General features: G+C 35.4%; 1 protein-coding gene and 2 non-coding genes across 3 annotated transcripts; all 3 read left to right on the top strand.

The window, feature by feature from the left end:
- Positions 1-2,052: 2,052 nt before the first annotated feature.
- Positions 2,053-2,125, top strand: TRNAR-UCU (transfer RNA arginine (anticodon UCU)). Its single transcript has one exon. It is a non-coding gene; the product is annotated as a tRNA-Arg (tRNA).
- Positions 2,126-8,890: 6,765 nt separating this feature from the next.
- Positions 8,891-8,963, top strand: TRNAR-UCU (transfer RNA arginine (anticodon UCU)). The gene has a single exon. It is a non-coding gene; the product is annotated as a tRNA-Arg (tRNA).
- Positions 8,964-13,817: 4,854 nt separating this feature from the next.
- On the top strand, positions 13,818-16,339 carry LOC143629359 (abscisic acid 8'-hydroxylase 4-like). Its single transcript, XM_077098654.1, has 9 exons — positions 13,818-14,126; positions 14,235-14,556; positions 14,944-15,093; positions 15,190-15,438; positions 15,492-15,608; positions 15,687-15,765; positions 15,852-15,958; positions 16,052-16,186; positions 16,250-16,339. The coding sequence occupies exons 1-9, from the start codon at positions 13,897-13,899 to the stop codon at positions 16,337-16,339; spliced, it is 1,479 nt and encodes a 492-aa protein (XP_076954769.1). The 5' UTR covers positions 13,818-13,896.
- The last annotated feature ends 1,852 nt before the right edge of the window (positions 16,340-18,191 follow it).

Raw genomic sequence — 18,191 nt, 5'->3', positions numbered from 1 at the left:
TGATATATTGAATACCAGGGCCGGCCTTGAGGGGTGGTGGGGTGGTCGACGGCCACAGGCCCAAAAACACCCCGCTAGGCCCGAAGTTTTTTTTTTTTAAAAAAATTATATGTATTTTTATTAAATATAGTATGTATATTTAATGATTAAACTTAATTACATAACAACTAACTTGGTCTAGTGATAAAGAGTATTACTCCCAACCCAAAAGTTATGGGTTCTAGTCTCATTTGAGACATTTTTAATCATATTTTATATAAAAACTTTTTACACAACCCAAAATATAAACAAGTAAACTCATATAAAAATTAAATTGTTTAAACTCTATAAAATACTTATTTTACCTAAGGGCCCAAAAATTTTTTCGCATTCGGCCCAAAATCTTTTTTGCTTTCTTGGAGCCGGCCATGTTGAATAGAACTTATAACTAAATTGCTTTTGCTTTGTTGTTTGATTAGCCTTTTTTATCAATCCTTATATTTAGTCACTTTTGTTGTTATAAAAACACTATAATTTTAAACTTTAAAGTGGTTTATTGAATACGATTTACTATTTATATGGATTTTGTTATTATGAATTCAATCATCCTTAATTTTTTTATTTTTTAAATAATCAAATATTCATTAACTGACTAAGTAGTTAATGTTATAAAAGCTTGAATGTTTGATATATGTTATCGAACAATTATAACTGATTTGTGAGGTTTAATTGATTATGTTTGTAACATACGATCTCTCGTACAAATCAATCTCGTTATTATGCTCATTAAAAGCCGCAAATTTGTTTTTGGTTTTCTAAGTTAAAATTTTCATAATGTCAGTCATAATGAATTACCTCATCTAAGCACACTTACCCATATAGTTCTATTCTCATTCATAATTAACGTATCTAAAACATGTTAATGATATTTGAGACACAACATTACTTGTGATTCATTATCTCTCATGTGGATATAGCAGAACAATATAGATTCATCTAAGATGTCATAAGCACACTAGGGACTCATCATCTTCGATGAGACTTGTCTCACCATTGTAAACAAATCAACAAAGGAGCTACTCTTCTACCTTTCATATCAACCTAGGAGCTTATAATTTGTGTTTTGTAAAGCAAATGAACTCCCTAAGAGATCGCCCATCTCTTGATTATTTACCTGAGCATATTTAACTGTGGAGTTCTTAGAGCATTCCCAGCATAACATATATCTCTATCACTATAATTGCACTATAAACTATGATTTTTCTCTCTCTCATTTTCAATTAAATTATTTTTTTATACCTTTATATTTACATTTTTTCTTACATTCACCCACAACCGTTTTAAAAAAATATTAAATAATTATAAACAAAATAGTGTTTCTCCAAATTTACTGATGGACGCTAACTTTTTCTCTCCTATCGCTTCTTAATCCTTTCAAAATGGTAGCAACATAACCCCTTTTTGTGATTTCTTTCTATCAAAGAATCATACCGATGGTTTATTCGTGCGCGATACACCGTGAATCGAAAAGTTTTAGCCGTTCCAACAAAAATTTTGGGATTTAAAATTTGTTTAAAATTTGCTCGAATCGGATCCTTTCGATTTCTATTTCTACTCACAACCACTCAAAACGACTCTATAGAATATAGATAACACAATCACATATTTATAGAGGAACTGTTGGGAATGCTCTTATCTCATCAACAGTCATCTATGGAAACACATTGTCGATATTTGAGGCGAGGCACTGTTATGGCTCTATATCTCTCATATGAAAACAATAAGATAGATGTGAGTTTTGACTAGTGTGTCATGATGTATTGATCAATGAAATTTAGTTGATAGGGAAGCTACAGCCACTAAACCAAATAAACAGATGATGTAATACTTGAAAGTAATGATATAAAACATCAAAAAATAACATTGAAAAGCTTTTGTGGCACCAAACTACAGATAATGTATAATATAATAGTGTCTTTTATAGATATAGAAAACAAAAGGTACATGACTGAATACAAAACAGTGTTAAAGTTATCTATATTGGATATATAGTTCTGTAAATTAGAAACAAATGCGCCCGTGGCCTAATGGATAAGGCGTCTGACTTCTAATCAGGCGATTGTGGGTTCGAGTCCCACCGGGCGTGTTTCATTTTAGCCTTTTAATCAGTTTGTAGTTTCATTTTGCGTGATTTTCATATTTTAGTGAATTATTTAGCCTTTTAATCAGTTTGTAGTTTCATTTTGCGTGATTTTCATATTTTAGTGAATTATTTTCAGGCTTACATGAAATGGTTTTATGAATCAATTATGAGAAACCAATAGCAGCTGCATTTATCTCTAACTTTGGTCCTTCAAATGCTTAAAAACTCAAATACCAAGATTGATTCTCATGGTAGTTATCACATAAATCATAATGGAAATTGTAACCATGCGAGCTTTATTCATATTCCGCTTCGACTTGTAAGGAATGTTCAACCTCAAACACCGTTAATGCTTCTTAGGAGTGTGCATTTCACGGGTTAAACATGTGAGAACCAAAGAACTGACTTGTGTAACCTGAAAAACCGTCCCATATGGTATTCTAGGTTCGGTCATCGATCCATATATATCAACGATAATGGTACCCGGCAACGATTCTAATTAAAACCCGATGAACCTACATATTTATAAAAACCTATTCTTTTCAGGGAAGTTTCCAATGTACTTGTAGGATTTGTGTTGCAATTAGATGTCCTGGAAAGCTTTTAGAATAGTGTGATCACTTAAAAATCAATATATATGTGGGTATACGAAATTAACAATCGGATAAAACACAAAGTATCATTTAGGAAGAATATAAATGTATTCTTAAAATATAATGCACACCTCTATAGCTTGCAAAATATCATATAAACCCATATCAGAATTTCATATACACGAATACATAATGAATTCTCAAATATCATATACATCAATAAAAATTTTCAAAATACGATATGTTTACCTATAAAAATTGAACTGAAAACCAATAAATTCAACTTTTGGGATTTTGAAAACCATTAAGGTTTTTTATGTTTTTGGATGTCATAAACTCACAATGAGTTCTGTTTTCTTACAAAATGATCAGCTGGGCTTAAAACTTATGGGCGTCAAACGACTAAATTAGCGGATTTATTAGTATTGCCTGAAAATGAGAATAAGTTTTTTGATATATAATTTAGGGTTGGCAAATTATGTTTGATCGTGTTTAACACGTTATAGATGGCGCGATTAACACAAGTATCAAAGATAAAAACGACTCGTTTAACACTCGGCTTTGATGGTTTGACGTTTGAGTATGACAATTATATGTTTCATGTATCAAGAAATAGAAATGATAAACTCCACTCTCCTAATTTAATTTGTTTTTTTATTCCAATATGTAGAAACATAGATATTACATCAATATAGCAGGTAGGCGGGCAACAAGCTGCACCGCCACCCCTTTCTGAATTGCAAACCCTAACCTGCTAAAGACATACCCCTGCCCCGTTGGAGTCGACACATTGCTATGCACAACCTGTTGGACCCTGGTTAGAAAACGGATAGCTTCCGGTGCCAAGGAGCCAAATGTATCAAAAGCCAGAGGGACAAAAACATGTTGGTTCTCTTCGCAGGCTTTAGCATGTTTCTCCACCTTCTTCGTTTCAGCCCTTTTCATTGCTTGCCCAGCTACAAACCCATTATCCCTCAAACCAGCTAAGGGAGATACCCCTGTGAGGTCAACACAAGCGTGTTTTCCCCCGGCCCAACCAAAGACGAGCAAATCTGCCGGTCGTAGAGTGGATCTCCCTTCCGTGGGGTCTGTAAGGAAGTTTACGGGGGCTTCCTTTTTAGCTGATATCCCAGCTCGCCTTAAGATGTCCCAAAGAACGTCCTGCACCCAATCATGTCGGGATTTGAACCCAGGCATCTCCTTGCAATGAACCGCATGCTCTCCGAATTTATCCAGGCAGGCCTTACGGCAGATCGGACATGTTTCGTCTTCTGGGTACATTGGGACCATCAAACGGTACTTAAGAATGGCCCTATACTCGACCGCATACATGCTTTGGCCCAAGCCATCAATCGGGATTACGGTCAGAAAATCTTGGGCATGAGGACCTTGTAAGCATTCAAAAACCGCCTTCTGTTAGGGGGACAATCCAAAAACTTCTCCCAGGCTCTGAGTGATTTTTCCATAAAGGGCATTCGCCAAAGTTTTTTGAGGCTTTGGTGGGGCGGTGTCCATATTAGAGAAACCGCCAATGTCAAAGTCTGGGAGAGCGCCATTTAGGCGTTCCAGGGCCTGCACGTAGTCTGGGTCCAGGTCGACAACTCCGCTATTCCTTAAGATGTGATTCTGTAGCTTCCAAGACTGAGCCCTCGACGCTACAAAAGCGTAAACCCCAACATCATGAGCCGAAAGAAGGCCTAAACCCCCTAAGCGCATCGGTAAAGATGCAAGTCGCCACTGAAGATCACCAAAGAACGGGCCTCCACATACAACTATGTCTGCGATGGCTTCTCGTAGCCCCTTATCAAAACAGGATACCGCATCATCCATCATATGGGGGTGGCATGTTCGTAACCCAAAAAGCAACTTAGCAACCCCCATGCAAGACCTAAGCAGGAGGAGTTCGCTCTGGGGATCCCTAAGGCAAGGTAAGAGTTTCATAAGATCAACCGCACGAGATGCTCTCCGCCTCGCCAACTCCTTAATAAAGTAGGGATCTCGATTAACAGCCCCTCCAAGGAGCTTTACCCCTCTCTCTGGTCTACCAATCCCACTAGGGAAGAGCCCATCTTTGACTTTCACCCCATTACACGCTAGCCAAAAAACCTCGGTTTTCTTAATATTAAGTTGCAGCCCCAATGATGGCCCTTCCGAGTTGATAATGTCTAGGGCTTTAGCGACTTCGTTGGCACCACCAATAATAGTCCCATCATCCAAGTACCAAGCATGAAATGGGAGGTTACAGTCATTTTGTACCCGGAGAACAAGAGGGTGTAATGCTAAGGCAAAGAGGAGGGGCCCAAGGGGGTCTCCCTGCTGAACCCCAGTAGTAGCCCCTATACAGTCATCATCAACGTACAACCTAGCCGGCTGGGCATAAAGGAACTGGACCCATAGATAGATAGATGGGCAATGATGATGAACCTCTCGGAGAATGGCTGTGCGGTCGACCATATTGAAGGCGTTGGAGAAGTCCACGGTAAGCATAGCTAAAGAGCCGTCCGCGTGAAAGGAGTTAAGAAACCGGTTCGCGCTGTGAAGCACCGCCTCTGCCCCATTAGGGGTCCCCACCCCAAACTGAAAGTCCCCTAAATACTGAGTCATTTCCTTCCCAACCATCTTCATAGCCACTTTAGAAACCAACCTACGCCAGATAGCCCCCACAACAATGGGCCGAATTCCATTATCCGGCTTTAATAAAGGGGTAAGGGGGGCCGAAGCAATAAACTCAGCGAGCACCTTGGGGCACAGACCCCCTAGCCATAAGTTGACGACTTCAGTGATGGCTGAGAGCAGACCTATGGAAGTCACTGATCCCTCACCACTAAGAGCGTCCAACAAGTGTTGCGCCCGCATCCCGTCTCTCCCGCATGAGGTCCCTTTAGGAAATGATCGGATACATCTAAGCACACAGTCCCCATCCACAGAGAGAGTAGGCAGGACGACAGAGCTAGAAGGCAAGGACGGAGGCGGCACCACTGGGTGTTTATCAATGAGGGCTTTCATGGTTGAATCTCCTAGAGGGGCAACCCCACTTGAGCATAATACCTTGACTGCAGCTGTGAAATGACCATCCCTAACTTTCCTGAGACATTGTTTAATATTAAGGCTGTTTTCAGAACCCTCCTCCCCTCCGACCTCTCTTTTAGAAAAAGTGCTCCCCCCCCACGTTATCAAAGAGAGAAAGAACCAAGTCAGCAAAACCAGATCCATCTTTCCACACCGCAAGTGCTTGCTGAATGCTACTACATTGCAAAGACTTTCGATTCCCTGACCTGCTTTCCTGCCTAGTGGAAGGTTTCACCACCCTTAAAGTACAACGCGACAACAATAGTAATTTGACCCAATTCTCAATCGAGCCTGGTGAATCCACTACCTTGCGTAAAGCGCATGCCAAAGTCTGAGCAAACGCCAAACGACAACTTGGGGGGATGCTCTTAACCGTTTGAATGGGAAGGGAGAAAACCCGTTCCAAAAGGGATACATCCCCAACCACTCCTATAGATGGACTTGGGTCCCTATCCACAGACACACGATTAGGTTTCTGGATCCCAACAATGAATTCTCCAGCATCTCCAGAATCCACAGAAAAAGAATAGACACCATCAGCATGCTTGCACCCCCTGCTAAGGGCATGCAACGTCATGCACCTCCCACATAACCATTTATCCCCCTCCCGAAGGGCTTCCCCAACATCTATAAAAAGGTCCAAATCCTTAGAGATAGCGTCTTTTAAAAGGTTCTTCCGAGTATCCGTTTTGAAATGGGTACTTTGCATGTGCTCAATTAGGCGAAAAAACCCCGAGGACCCAGGTCTACCATCCTTACACTCGTGGAAATGCTTAAAGATGCATGGCCTTAAACCGTAAGTGGAGCTAGGACCAAGCCCTCTTGTATTTACGTTTCGAATTCTTTTTATGGTAGCCATGTACACACGAGAACAGAAACAAACAAATCACAAAAGACACCGGACCCCTAAAGACCCCGACTCGAGATGAGTTAGAGCAAGAAACAGAGACCAAACCCCTCACACTCGAAGGAGGGGAGCAACTACGGGTTGCTTACCCCCATCTAGCACCCCACAACAACCGCTAAGGCATAAGAGGAGGAAGGTATAACTCCAAAACAAAGCAAAATGGGTAGAACTCCAACTCAAAATACCCCCTTAAGCACCCAAAAGGAAAATAGAAAGAACAAGAGTGAAAAATCAAGAAGTTTGGTTGAGGCAAAAGGTCGAACAGTTGGTGTGTATGACAGAAAAAAGGTAATTTTATATAAAATTTGTTTTATATATATTATTTTTAAAAAAGGTGTAAGACCAAAAATTAAATGCAACAATAATAACAACTATCTACATCTTTTATACATAAATAAAACAATTGATCAAGGAACAGCCTGAAACTGATGTTCGGCTTCTAAGATCCAAAATTTCGTTTTTAACACGATCAATTTTGCTATTCAAAAGAGGGTTGCGGCACAACTTGTTGCCCACTTACCAATCACTTTATTGTAACCGTTTAGGTTTAAGGAAAATCATTACTTTATAAAAAAAAATCACAAGCTTTTTCAAAATCAAAGACTAGCAAGACCTTCAATATGTTTATGAAGGACACATAAATCTGATCTGGTCATACAATCTCTTTCTCTTGACCCATCTTTTCATATGTCGTTGAATGACCTAGAAGACAAAAAGAAAAGGTTAAGACAAAATCTCACGAGGATAGAATTAAGATGTGAGAGCCAAGACTAAATTACAATTTCATCATTTATGTACATACCTAATTGCATAATGGGACCATAACCTTTATTAGTTGCACTGGACCGTCCGACACTCTTTACATCCTTTATACCAAATAATGTTAAAACTTTTAGTTAACTCCATGTTAGATAATTGATACACCCTTAAGTATTGTACCATTGTACCATTTCAATTAAATAAAATCCCCAAAATATATATAAAACAAATTTTAAATCCATGTTAGATGATTAATACACCCTTAAGTATTATATCATTTCAATTAAATAAAATAAAAAGTTCATGGTCATTTTCTTCCGTGTAATTTACTACTTTTGGCAATTCAGTCCAAAGTTTGAAATTTTATCAATTTAGTCCTTATAGTTTTTAACATTATCCAATTACGTCCCCCGTCTAACAGCACCGTTAGTTTAAGGGCATTTGTATCTATCTTCTTTTTATTTTAGATAATGTTTAATTTAATTCAGTTTTTTTTCTATAACCCCATGAAATATAAAAACAAATTTTGCACTTTTAATTTCAATAACAAAATCTGATTGAATACACATGTTCAAAGTAGTCGGTTAACCAATAGGACCGAATTAACCCAAAGATATTTTTCAATCATCAATAAGCTTAGCTCGTAACTAAACCAAATATCTACGTATTATCATTACTTTATCATAAGATATTTTCCTATCACAAGAGATTTATTAAAATGAAGGCGACTGTTATCTATTTATTGGAAAAATAATAGCGCCTTTGCAAAACAAACTAAATCTAAAAAAAAGAAGAAAAAAAAAAACTTGTTATAAACATCTTTGCCTCAAAAAATCACTCAAATATTTCTAATATTTTTTTACGTTTATTTTGGTTATTTATTGTTTTTTTTTACTTAATTAAACAATGGACTTTTTTTATGTGTTTTGGGTTTTTTTAACGATCAATTTGGATTACTGACGGGTTACTAACCTACCCGATCATTTTCATTTCACCATCGGGAGAAAAACCAACATAGATGTGAAAACTCACTATCCCTACTTGAGCCATTTATTTTTTGTCTCAAGTGGTACTTGAACTCAATACCTCTCTCTTTTTAAATTGAAGTTTTTAGGTGTTTCACTCTAACAACTTAACTAGAGTTCATTGAACATGTATAATATGGTAAGAGCATATTAGTGACTTAATAAAGACTTAAATGACAATTCTAATGGTAATTAGTGTAAAAGATGAAAAGTGTTACAAATCCCTTGGTTTAAAGACGTTATGTGTAATTAATAGAGATCAAACATATATATAACGGATTAAAACATGAGCATAAGATGATAAGATATCAAAATGGAATAATGTTTTTTTATATATTTATTACATAGAGCTAATTAAAATGCAGTTTTGAACCTAAATTTGATGTATAATAAGTTTGTAAGAAAAAACACAAATGCGCCTGTGGCCTAATGGATAAGGCGTCTGACTTCTAATCAGGCGATTGTGGGTTCGAGTCTCACCGGGCGTGACTTTTTTTAATTTAATTAGACTTTTTTTAATTTACTCAATTAGACATGACGGAAGTTAAATACGTATTTATTTGTTTTTTTTTCTCCACTAATTGTTTCTGTTAAGAGAATATGGATTCCATAAACCATAACTTAATCTTCATTTTCTTAAACTTGTCAATCTCCCTTGATCAGATAAGAGTGTGTGACATTTGACCCATTAGATGTAAAATACAACCTACAATAAGCTTTTTTATTTAATGACAAGTTTGGATTGTATTAGAGCATCGACGGTCAATCTTTTATTTTTATGTGAGTAGGTTCTTCATATAGTATTGAGTGGTTGTTAGTGGGGTAGAGAGAAAATGTTAATGTTCATAACAAAATTCAGAATCGCACTTTGTATAAATGAATAACACGTTAACAGTTATGGTCTTGCCTAAGTCTACGTAAATGGTCTTATAACCAAACGAATAATCATAAGTTTTAAGAAGTATCACAGATTCACAAGGTTTAAAACGTTGCTATTATTGGATTAACATTAACATATTTACTTTTGACGCTTGAGGGCTACATGGGCGGAACAACTATTTTCAGGACCTAAAGTAAATGAAAAAATAATACTCCTCTCTCTAATTTTGTTATTATAAAACCGCAACTAACAATGTAATTTACAAGTGGTAACGCATCAATAACATCTTTTATTGAAGAAAACGACAACTACAATTCACTATTGGAACAAGGATAGATATCACCGACAAATCAACGACCATATCAATGACGGTGTTAGCACGAGTCCTATATGTACTATTTCTTTTAATAGTTTGATGCACAAAATTTTTAACCAGTACACTACTTTTTGTGCATCTAAGTGTAAAAGAAGTGTATTAATCGACACGTGTCTACAGTAAACCATGTGTAGTGGTGATAGGGGGGGGGGGGGGCATTCAATGGCAAACCAGTCCACTACACATCTTCAAGAGGAGGGCGTCAAAGGGTGATGAGCCTTTGGACGCCAGTGCAATATTAGATAAAATGCATCAAATGGTGGGACCAACTATATATCCAATCAATCAAAAGGTCTTACTCACGTACTTATAAAAAAATACAACATAGTTAATTTTTGGTTAAACCATTATAGGTGTTTGATAAAAAAAAGTTAGTGAATGCCCCTTCGTTGCGTGGTAATGATGTGACGGTATTTTATTATTAACTAACCCCCTTTTATTACACACGATCTTATAATAATCTAGTTCTTTTAGAACAACGCTAATTCTAGACCACCTAAAATCCACAACGGAGTTTGAACCCTTACCACTGTCGGCTATAATTTAGTTACACATATACCTTTTTTTTACTTCACGCCACTTCTTTTTACACTAAGTAATTAGTAAAGGTGAAGAAAGTATAAGCCAAAAGAAAGTAACTAAAATGCATGTGCAATAAATTTGAAAAGGGCAGATTTGGCGGGACGAAAAGAAGATTATCCAATTAGGAAGCCTCGAGAAGTTGAAATAGACGATTCATGAAGCCAATGGCCCCCAACATGCTTGTTGTACAACACCATGTATGGTGCCCAATTGCTTGATATCACATTACCGGTCACTTTTCGATCATCTACTATATATAAGTGTCTGGATTCATACGGTCCCCTCCGCATGACCATGTGAATGTGCATGCACGTAGCACCCTCATGTCGCTAGTCACCGTCCTTGAGAACCGGCCCCTTAACCACAATCATTGGATCTACTTGGGCGGTTATTGGTTAGCTAGTCACTAGATGTCATGTTCATAAAGAGTGGACCAAGACCAATCACTGGTTTTTTGAGAATTCTAGAAGTGAGACTTGATATAACCGGTTCAAGTCATGGTTTGGTTATTCAGTTTTGTGTATCGGTATGGCTTAACATGATACTACGTGGTTCATAGTTTCGGTACGTGTCATTTTTAACTAAAAGAGTGTATGGATGGGAATTGGTATTCCCTGTTTCATTTATGAATGTAACCCGTATTTCATACTTAGCCCAATACATATGGTAATTATCCATCGGTTATCGCATATACTCGCTAGTTTGTTAAAATTACCTGTTGGATTTTCAAATGCATTTATTACTTTTTTAATTGTTATATAAATTTATTGTTTAATGAAATTAGAAATATAAAAACTAAAAATTTGTGAATAGCAATTATACTTTTACCCACGGACAACGAAAAATAAAAAGAAAAAGATTACAGGCGTAGTTTGAATAAACGAGTATCATCTTTCTGATAAAAGTTTTAAAAGTAATCTCAAAGCCGGTCTCATACTCACATACATGTTCCTAAACTTTCATTTTTGGCCGTTAGCGTCCGGTTTTTTTGCACCTCTACAATCATTTTAAAATGCAACACATATTCATTAACCTCAGTCATTGGCAACAAAACATGTTACTGATAGGTGACAATAAAAACCATGCAATTTCTAAAATGCATCATATCCTGCTCATGGGAAATTTAAGTTATTTGAATATATATTTAAATGGTGAGTGGCACAGATGAGCTCATTGGTCATTTCCAGTGCACTGTGCACACCTATATATTTTTTTACACATTTTTAAATTCTAGTATCTACTAGTAAAAGATGTATTCATGTGAATTGTATTTTGATTTTTTATTTCACAGAAAAAATAATAATAATAATACAAGTATTAATATCATACATGTACTTTTTTACAAATAAATCTTAAATAACAATAGATACTATATATCATATATGTCTGACTACATATATAGTTTTCCAACACTTGGCCATTTTCGTATGCGTATGAAATTTAGAGTAGCATCAAGGATAAGGTTCGGTTCCAAGATAAAGTGCCAAATCTTGTAGAAAACTACATTCAAATCCAATCCAGACAACAAATATAACCAAAACAAAAATACGATAATGTTCTAGATACTCATGCTTTCTATTGTTCCTGATAACAACATCCCAATACCTATGACACCCAATATTTATGAGCCGTCTAAAGTTGTTTAGTTATATAGATTAGTGTGTTCATACGTTGTGTCTTGTATGAATACGTCATGGATTTATGACGCTGACACAAACCTAAAACGAAATTCATAGTTTTTGGTTTAGCATAAATGGTGTGGGTCAATTTCATGTCAAACCCACATGCAAGTTTAGCCATATAGTCAAACTTAAAACTCATAGGAATTTTATGTAAAAAGTTAAAAGATAATTCGGTGTCCGGATGTGTAATTTAAGTGCAAACATTGTTTTTATGCAACATTGTGTAAACCACTGAACGCGCTAGCTGTGTTCAGATTCGTGTTGGACCTATGACCCATGAACAGGACCTGTTTTAACACCCCTACATAAAGCTTGTCACTAATGTGGTTTAAGTTAAAAGAGGTCATAATAAAGAGGTGCAAGGGTTTATTTGAAACCTAGCATAACCATTCATGGTGTGATGAGTGACATCATGCCAAATAAAAAAAAGATGGTGCAATTTTGTGGTGGAAAGTAGTAAATGCTAAACTGGTCCTAACTCAACCTGAATAATATGGCACTATGGCTCATATTCATGTGTCATACTGACTGATATTGATATCACAAAAGCTAGTTGAAAATCATGTGACTGAGTAAATATATACCGAACTGATTTTGAAATCGGCATATACGTGTGTACAACCTTCTAGCATATCCTAGAATTAAACAAGCGTTGATCAAGAGATTCAAGACTCCAATCGTGGTTCAAGTCAAAATCTTTTTGACACAGATTAAAAAAATACCGATGAAAGGGCTCATAAATGCATCAACTCTCATTGCAGTGAGCCCCTTCAAGATAGTTTATAGACTCCCTTGGAGAAATATTAGGAATTACACCTTCCCACAATTATTCTTAGTGGGGACTACAAGCATACCATGAACTTTATGCTTTAGCTTCAAACCACACAAAAAATAAATATTTTGTGTTGCATTCAAAATTTTTGTTTCCAAAGATAGATGTCTCTCCCAATTGAGGCCAAATTAGATTCTCATGTCAATTTGCATGCCGAAAGGAGGTTCCCATTACAGCATGGAGATCTATACAAAACTAACTATGAATGTGGGAAGATAAGGGTGTGTGCTATCCACTTTAAACTAGCATAACATAAAAAGGTTCTGTTTTGGTATGCTTGGGATGTTATATAATTGTTTGACCTGAATTTGGATACATCCGGAAGTTGTGTATGGAAATTCTTTTTTTTAAGGCAGAATCTAAGATTGTATGGGATATGTTTAGGTGAGAATGGAGGGGTTTAAAATCGGGTGGCAATTCCTGTCATGACCCGAAACACAGTACAAGAATAGTCAGGTTTTAGGTTGTTACATCTAACACGCTTGATAAACAACACATGTCCAAGTTGGCATGTTTAACCCGTTTAATTAAACCCGTCAACCAGTTTAACTGAACAAGTCAGCCCATTAACCCGTTATCAGGGTTGCAACTTGATTAAAACCTGCCTAACAGTTTGACTCATTTAGATAAATGGGTTAAACGGATCGTGTTCAGGTTGATGTATTTTGCAGCGAATAGATATATGTGTTGTGCACTAACCTGACATGATTGACACCTTTCATTCTAAACCATTAACCTGAGTTGAGCTGCTTTACTTCATAATCTAGACACATCATTCTTATCTCAAGTACCCAAAATATATTCTTGTTTTGACATATGATAGTCAACTGAATTAGTTTTAACTGTACGAAAAGGTTGTTGATCTATTGCATACGTATAAAAAAGCTAATGTATATATTTGTTTGGATTTGAAAATGTGTGGCAATTATGTAAGATATACTGAAAATATACCTCTTGGGGTGATAATGAACACTGTATTCTGGCTGATGTGTCTCTATATAAACCCCGTGACCCCTTTGCTCTCACATTAAAGGATCCTCTCCAGCAAACACCCTGTACAAGATTCAGCATGTTCTTAGCCGAATCAAACCAAACATTCATGAAGCTTTTTACAACTCTCTTTTATTCAATAATCTTTTTATCCTCTCTTTTCTCATATTATTTTTTCAAAAAAGAAAAGAGATCGCATAAAAACAGAGCTAAGCTTCCCCCAGGTTCAATGGGGTGGCCTTGCATTGGAGAAACCCTTCAAATGTACACACAAGACCCCAATGTGTTTTTCACATCAAAACAGAAAAGGTTTGTATATGCAAATGTTTATGCATTAAATATAAAACCGATGAAATTATTATTATTATTATTATTATTATTATTATTATTATTATTTAGTTTGTGTATTATGATCAGATATGGAGATATATTTAAAACTCAAATTCTTGGATATCCTTGTGTTATGTTAGCAAGCCCCGAGGCTGCACGGTTTGTACTTGTGGCTCAGCCTCAATTATTTAAGCCTACTTACCCAAAATGTAAACAGAATCTGATTGGGCCATCGGCCCTGTTTTTTCACACGGGAGATTATCATGCCCGCATGCGGAAACTAGTTCAAAGCTCGTTCTCTCCAGAAGCAACACGAAAAATGGTTCCCGATATCGAAAAAATAGCCTTGTTTAACTTGGAATCATGGGCCAATGGTCAAGTCATTAACACCTTCCATGAGATGAAGAAGGTATGTGCCCAATATTATTTTACATTTTTACGATTTTTGTTTAATGATATTAATATTTAGAGTTAATTATTCCACTTTTCATCCTTACACTAAGGAAATTACAGAAATCATCGTTTATCTTCATATGCTGTCATAGTTTACGTCCTATCCACTATAAAATCCAGTCATGCGCACTGCACACGAGAGTATTTTAGTCTTTTACTCGTTAAATAATTAATATTTATGATTTTATTATGTTATCTTGTTCTGATTCTCTTAGCTACAGTTTATATTATCTGCTTTATCAAGTTTACTACACCTCCCACCCTCCCCACACCCTACCAAATGAATTAGATTTTACTGGGTTCGTTTATTTGTTTAATATTAATATTCATGAATTTTGTACAGTTTGCTTTTGAGGTAGGCGTTTTGTCTATCTTCGGCCAATTAAACAAGACATATACAGATAAACTGAAGGAGAATTATAGCATTTTAGAAAAAGGTTACAATTGTTTCCCAATAAAGCTACCGGGAACCGCGTATCACAAATCTTTAATGGTAATACAAATAAGTATAAATTCTATGACTTTTTCATGTATTAACTATGATAGTCTAATCTTGTAACTAAACATATGATTATGTGTATACGTGAAGGCAAGGAGAAGGCTTAGTCAGATTCTTGGTAAGATTGTGAAAGAGAGGAAGGAGAAAAAACTGTTAACAAACAATCTCTTGGGTAATTTGTTAAACTTCAAGGACGAAAAAGGAAACGCGCTCAGTGATGAACAAATAGCAGATAATATCATTGGAGTACTTTTTGCAGCTCAAGATACAACAGCTAGTGTCCTAACATGGATACTGAAATACCTTAATGATGATCCTAAACTTCTAGATGCTGTTAAGGTAAAATCCTAAAACTGATATGTAATAATTTACCTTTTTTATGAAGGCCCGAGTGCGTGACAGTTTTACTGCTAATGACAGGAGAGCAGAAGGCACTTTGTGAATCTGCATATGGAGAGAATCAATCTTTGACCTGGGCAATGACAAGAAAAATGCCATTAACATATAGAGTATGCATTATAAATTTATAATGTTAAGGTACATCATAAGTTACATGTTAAAACTAATCGTATGTACATTGATTTCAGGTAATATTAGAGAGCCTGAGGAAGGCAAGTATTATATCTTTTACTTTTAGAGAAGCGGCGGTTGATATTGAATACGAGGGTGAGTCAAATTGTCAAAGTTGATTTTTTTTTAAAGATTAAACTCATTTATTAAATGATTTAAAGTGATTAATGATGTTTATTTAGGATACCTAATCCCAAAAGGATGGAAAGTGATGCCATTGTTCAGGAACATTCACCATAATCCAGAGTTCTTTGCAGAACCAGAAAACTTTGATCCCTTCAGATTTGAGGTATGAATTGCAATGTCTGCCAAAGTTAAAAGTCTAAATCTATTATTTATAACAATATTTTATATTATTGATATTAATATTATTATCTTGCAGAAACCTCCAAAACCCAACACATACATGCCATTTGGCAATGGAATACATGCTTGTCCAGGGAATGAACTTGCAAAGCTTGAGATGCTTGTTCTACTCCACCATATGCTTACAAAGTATTCATTTTATGAGTTTCGTGTGATTTATTGTAAACATGTTCTGGATGTATAATGTTTATATGTTGTTATTTTGGTACATTAGTGTAAACAATTGTGGTTGACCTACATGCGTATTGTTATTCTGGATGTAAAATGTTTATGCATTGTTATTTTGAGAAAACTGGCTAAATAGGTATTGATTGTGACATTGATATGATTTAATACTTAATCCACTAATCACTTGTTAACAAAGTGGTCTGTGTATATATACGGAATGTTCCGCTTTTATTTCTAATATCGTAATGAAAATGAACACCTCCCTTTCTTGATGGCATTATTCCTGTTGTATTTTCCTTCAAATTTCCAAAAATATGTTATTTTCTGCATTATTAATTAATTATATTTTGTGGACAAAATTTAATATGAAACCAGGTCGAATATTAATAAATTTGATGGTATACAACCAACTATAATGTAAGGTCAAGTACACAACTGGTGTTCTAGAATAAGATATTAAGTAGAAAAATATGTTTAATGGCGTCATACTTTTAGACAGATATTAGACTATACAGGTTTTCTAATTTCTATAATTTTATATTTTAATGTATCTTTTTCGAATTAAAAAAACTTTTTATGATTTGCCACAAAAAAAAATTCAATCTAAAAACAAAATGACTAATGAGAAAAATATAAAAATAAATATTCTAAATAAAATAACTTGAAATTCTCCTAGAGTAGACGCCTCTATATGAAAATGAAATTCGAAAATGATATTTTTGTTACTTTCTGTTGAATGTCGTTCTTTAATCTACATCAATAGACTTTTGACTTGATAAGAACTCATATATGGTCTTGGTATTAATGCGTATTCGAATTGAACTACACAAGTCGGTTTAGTCTAGGTTGAAAAGGAAACTAAAGCCCCAATCTATATTATTATATTATTAAGGAAGAGTGAAGGACAACCATGCTAATTTCATAATTAGAGGACAAGGACAAAAGAGACAATTCATAACTGGGCAGAAAAAGTAATTTGCTATTACATCATATCGTTCTTTAAACGTATTGTACAAGTTCATGAAGCCTCATGTATAGTGTTATTACTGTTTTATCCTTTGGGATTTGTGATGCAATCAATTGAAAGAGGTTTAATGAGTCATTTGTTATTAATTACTGCTTTAATCCAACAAATTAAAACTCAGTAAACTAAAATCAATTGCTCCCATCAATTCTTGATGTCTTCTCCTCTTCCCCTTCATATTGCTTGTGTGTCATGCAATGCTTTAATTCCCTCCTTCAATGCTCCATGATCACTTCCATCGGTTACATCATGGGAGATCCATTCTCTCATCTTATATAAGCCAACATTCGGTACTCATTCTCTCATCTTATTATTTAAGGTAATCAATCCATTTCAATCCCATCAGTTATATGTTCTAATACTGAAATGCGACTAGGGCAAGGTTATTTATGTTTGTCGAAGTTGGACTGGTTTGTGGCTGTACATAACACACTCCAGGTTAGTAATCATTGTTCAACCATTTGATTTGTGTTTAATAATTGGTACCATAACAAGCCTAAGGTGATTGGAAACCTTTTTATGGTTTACATCTATATTCCAACATACTTAATAAGTATTGGATCCTCTATATTCTAATATATTAATCATAGACACTTGCACACGAGAATGGATCATGATGCCTTAAACTCTTGATGTTTCTATATTTTTGTACTTTATTGTTGATGTTTCTTCGTCAACAATATTGGCAACTTGGATGCAAAATTTGTTGTTGAGTTGCAACTTGGTTTTTATATAGGCTATCTTACTATTATCTTATCCAACTTTTATTTATTTTTGGGCCCTAAAATGACTAATCACACACACCACAATTTTGGTGTAATATGCTTCTACAGTAAACTCGATTCATTAATCATTTACAAAATAAGTTAACATCTATATATGATCACCAAAAGTTGCATTTGTTATTGCAGGTTTACGTTTTAGATTTAGCAAATATTTTTACATCGACAAGTTCTGGATGTGA

This window comes from Bidens hawaiensis, unplaced genomic scaffold (assembly GCF_021521415.1).
Source record: "Bidens hawaiensis isolate Kalapana, Puna unplaced genomic scaffold, B.hawaiensis_p1.1 tig00005195_1, whole genome shotgun sequence".
Lineage (NCBI taxonomy): Eukaryota > Viridiplantae > Streptophyta > Magnoliopsida > Asterales > Asteraceae > Bidens > Bidens hawaiensis.
Note: the sequence above shows the minus strand (reverse complement) of the source record. Positions and strands in the feature narration are given on the sequence as shown.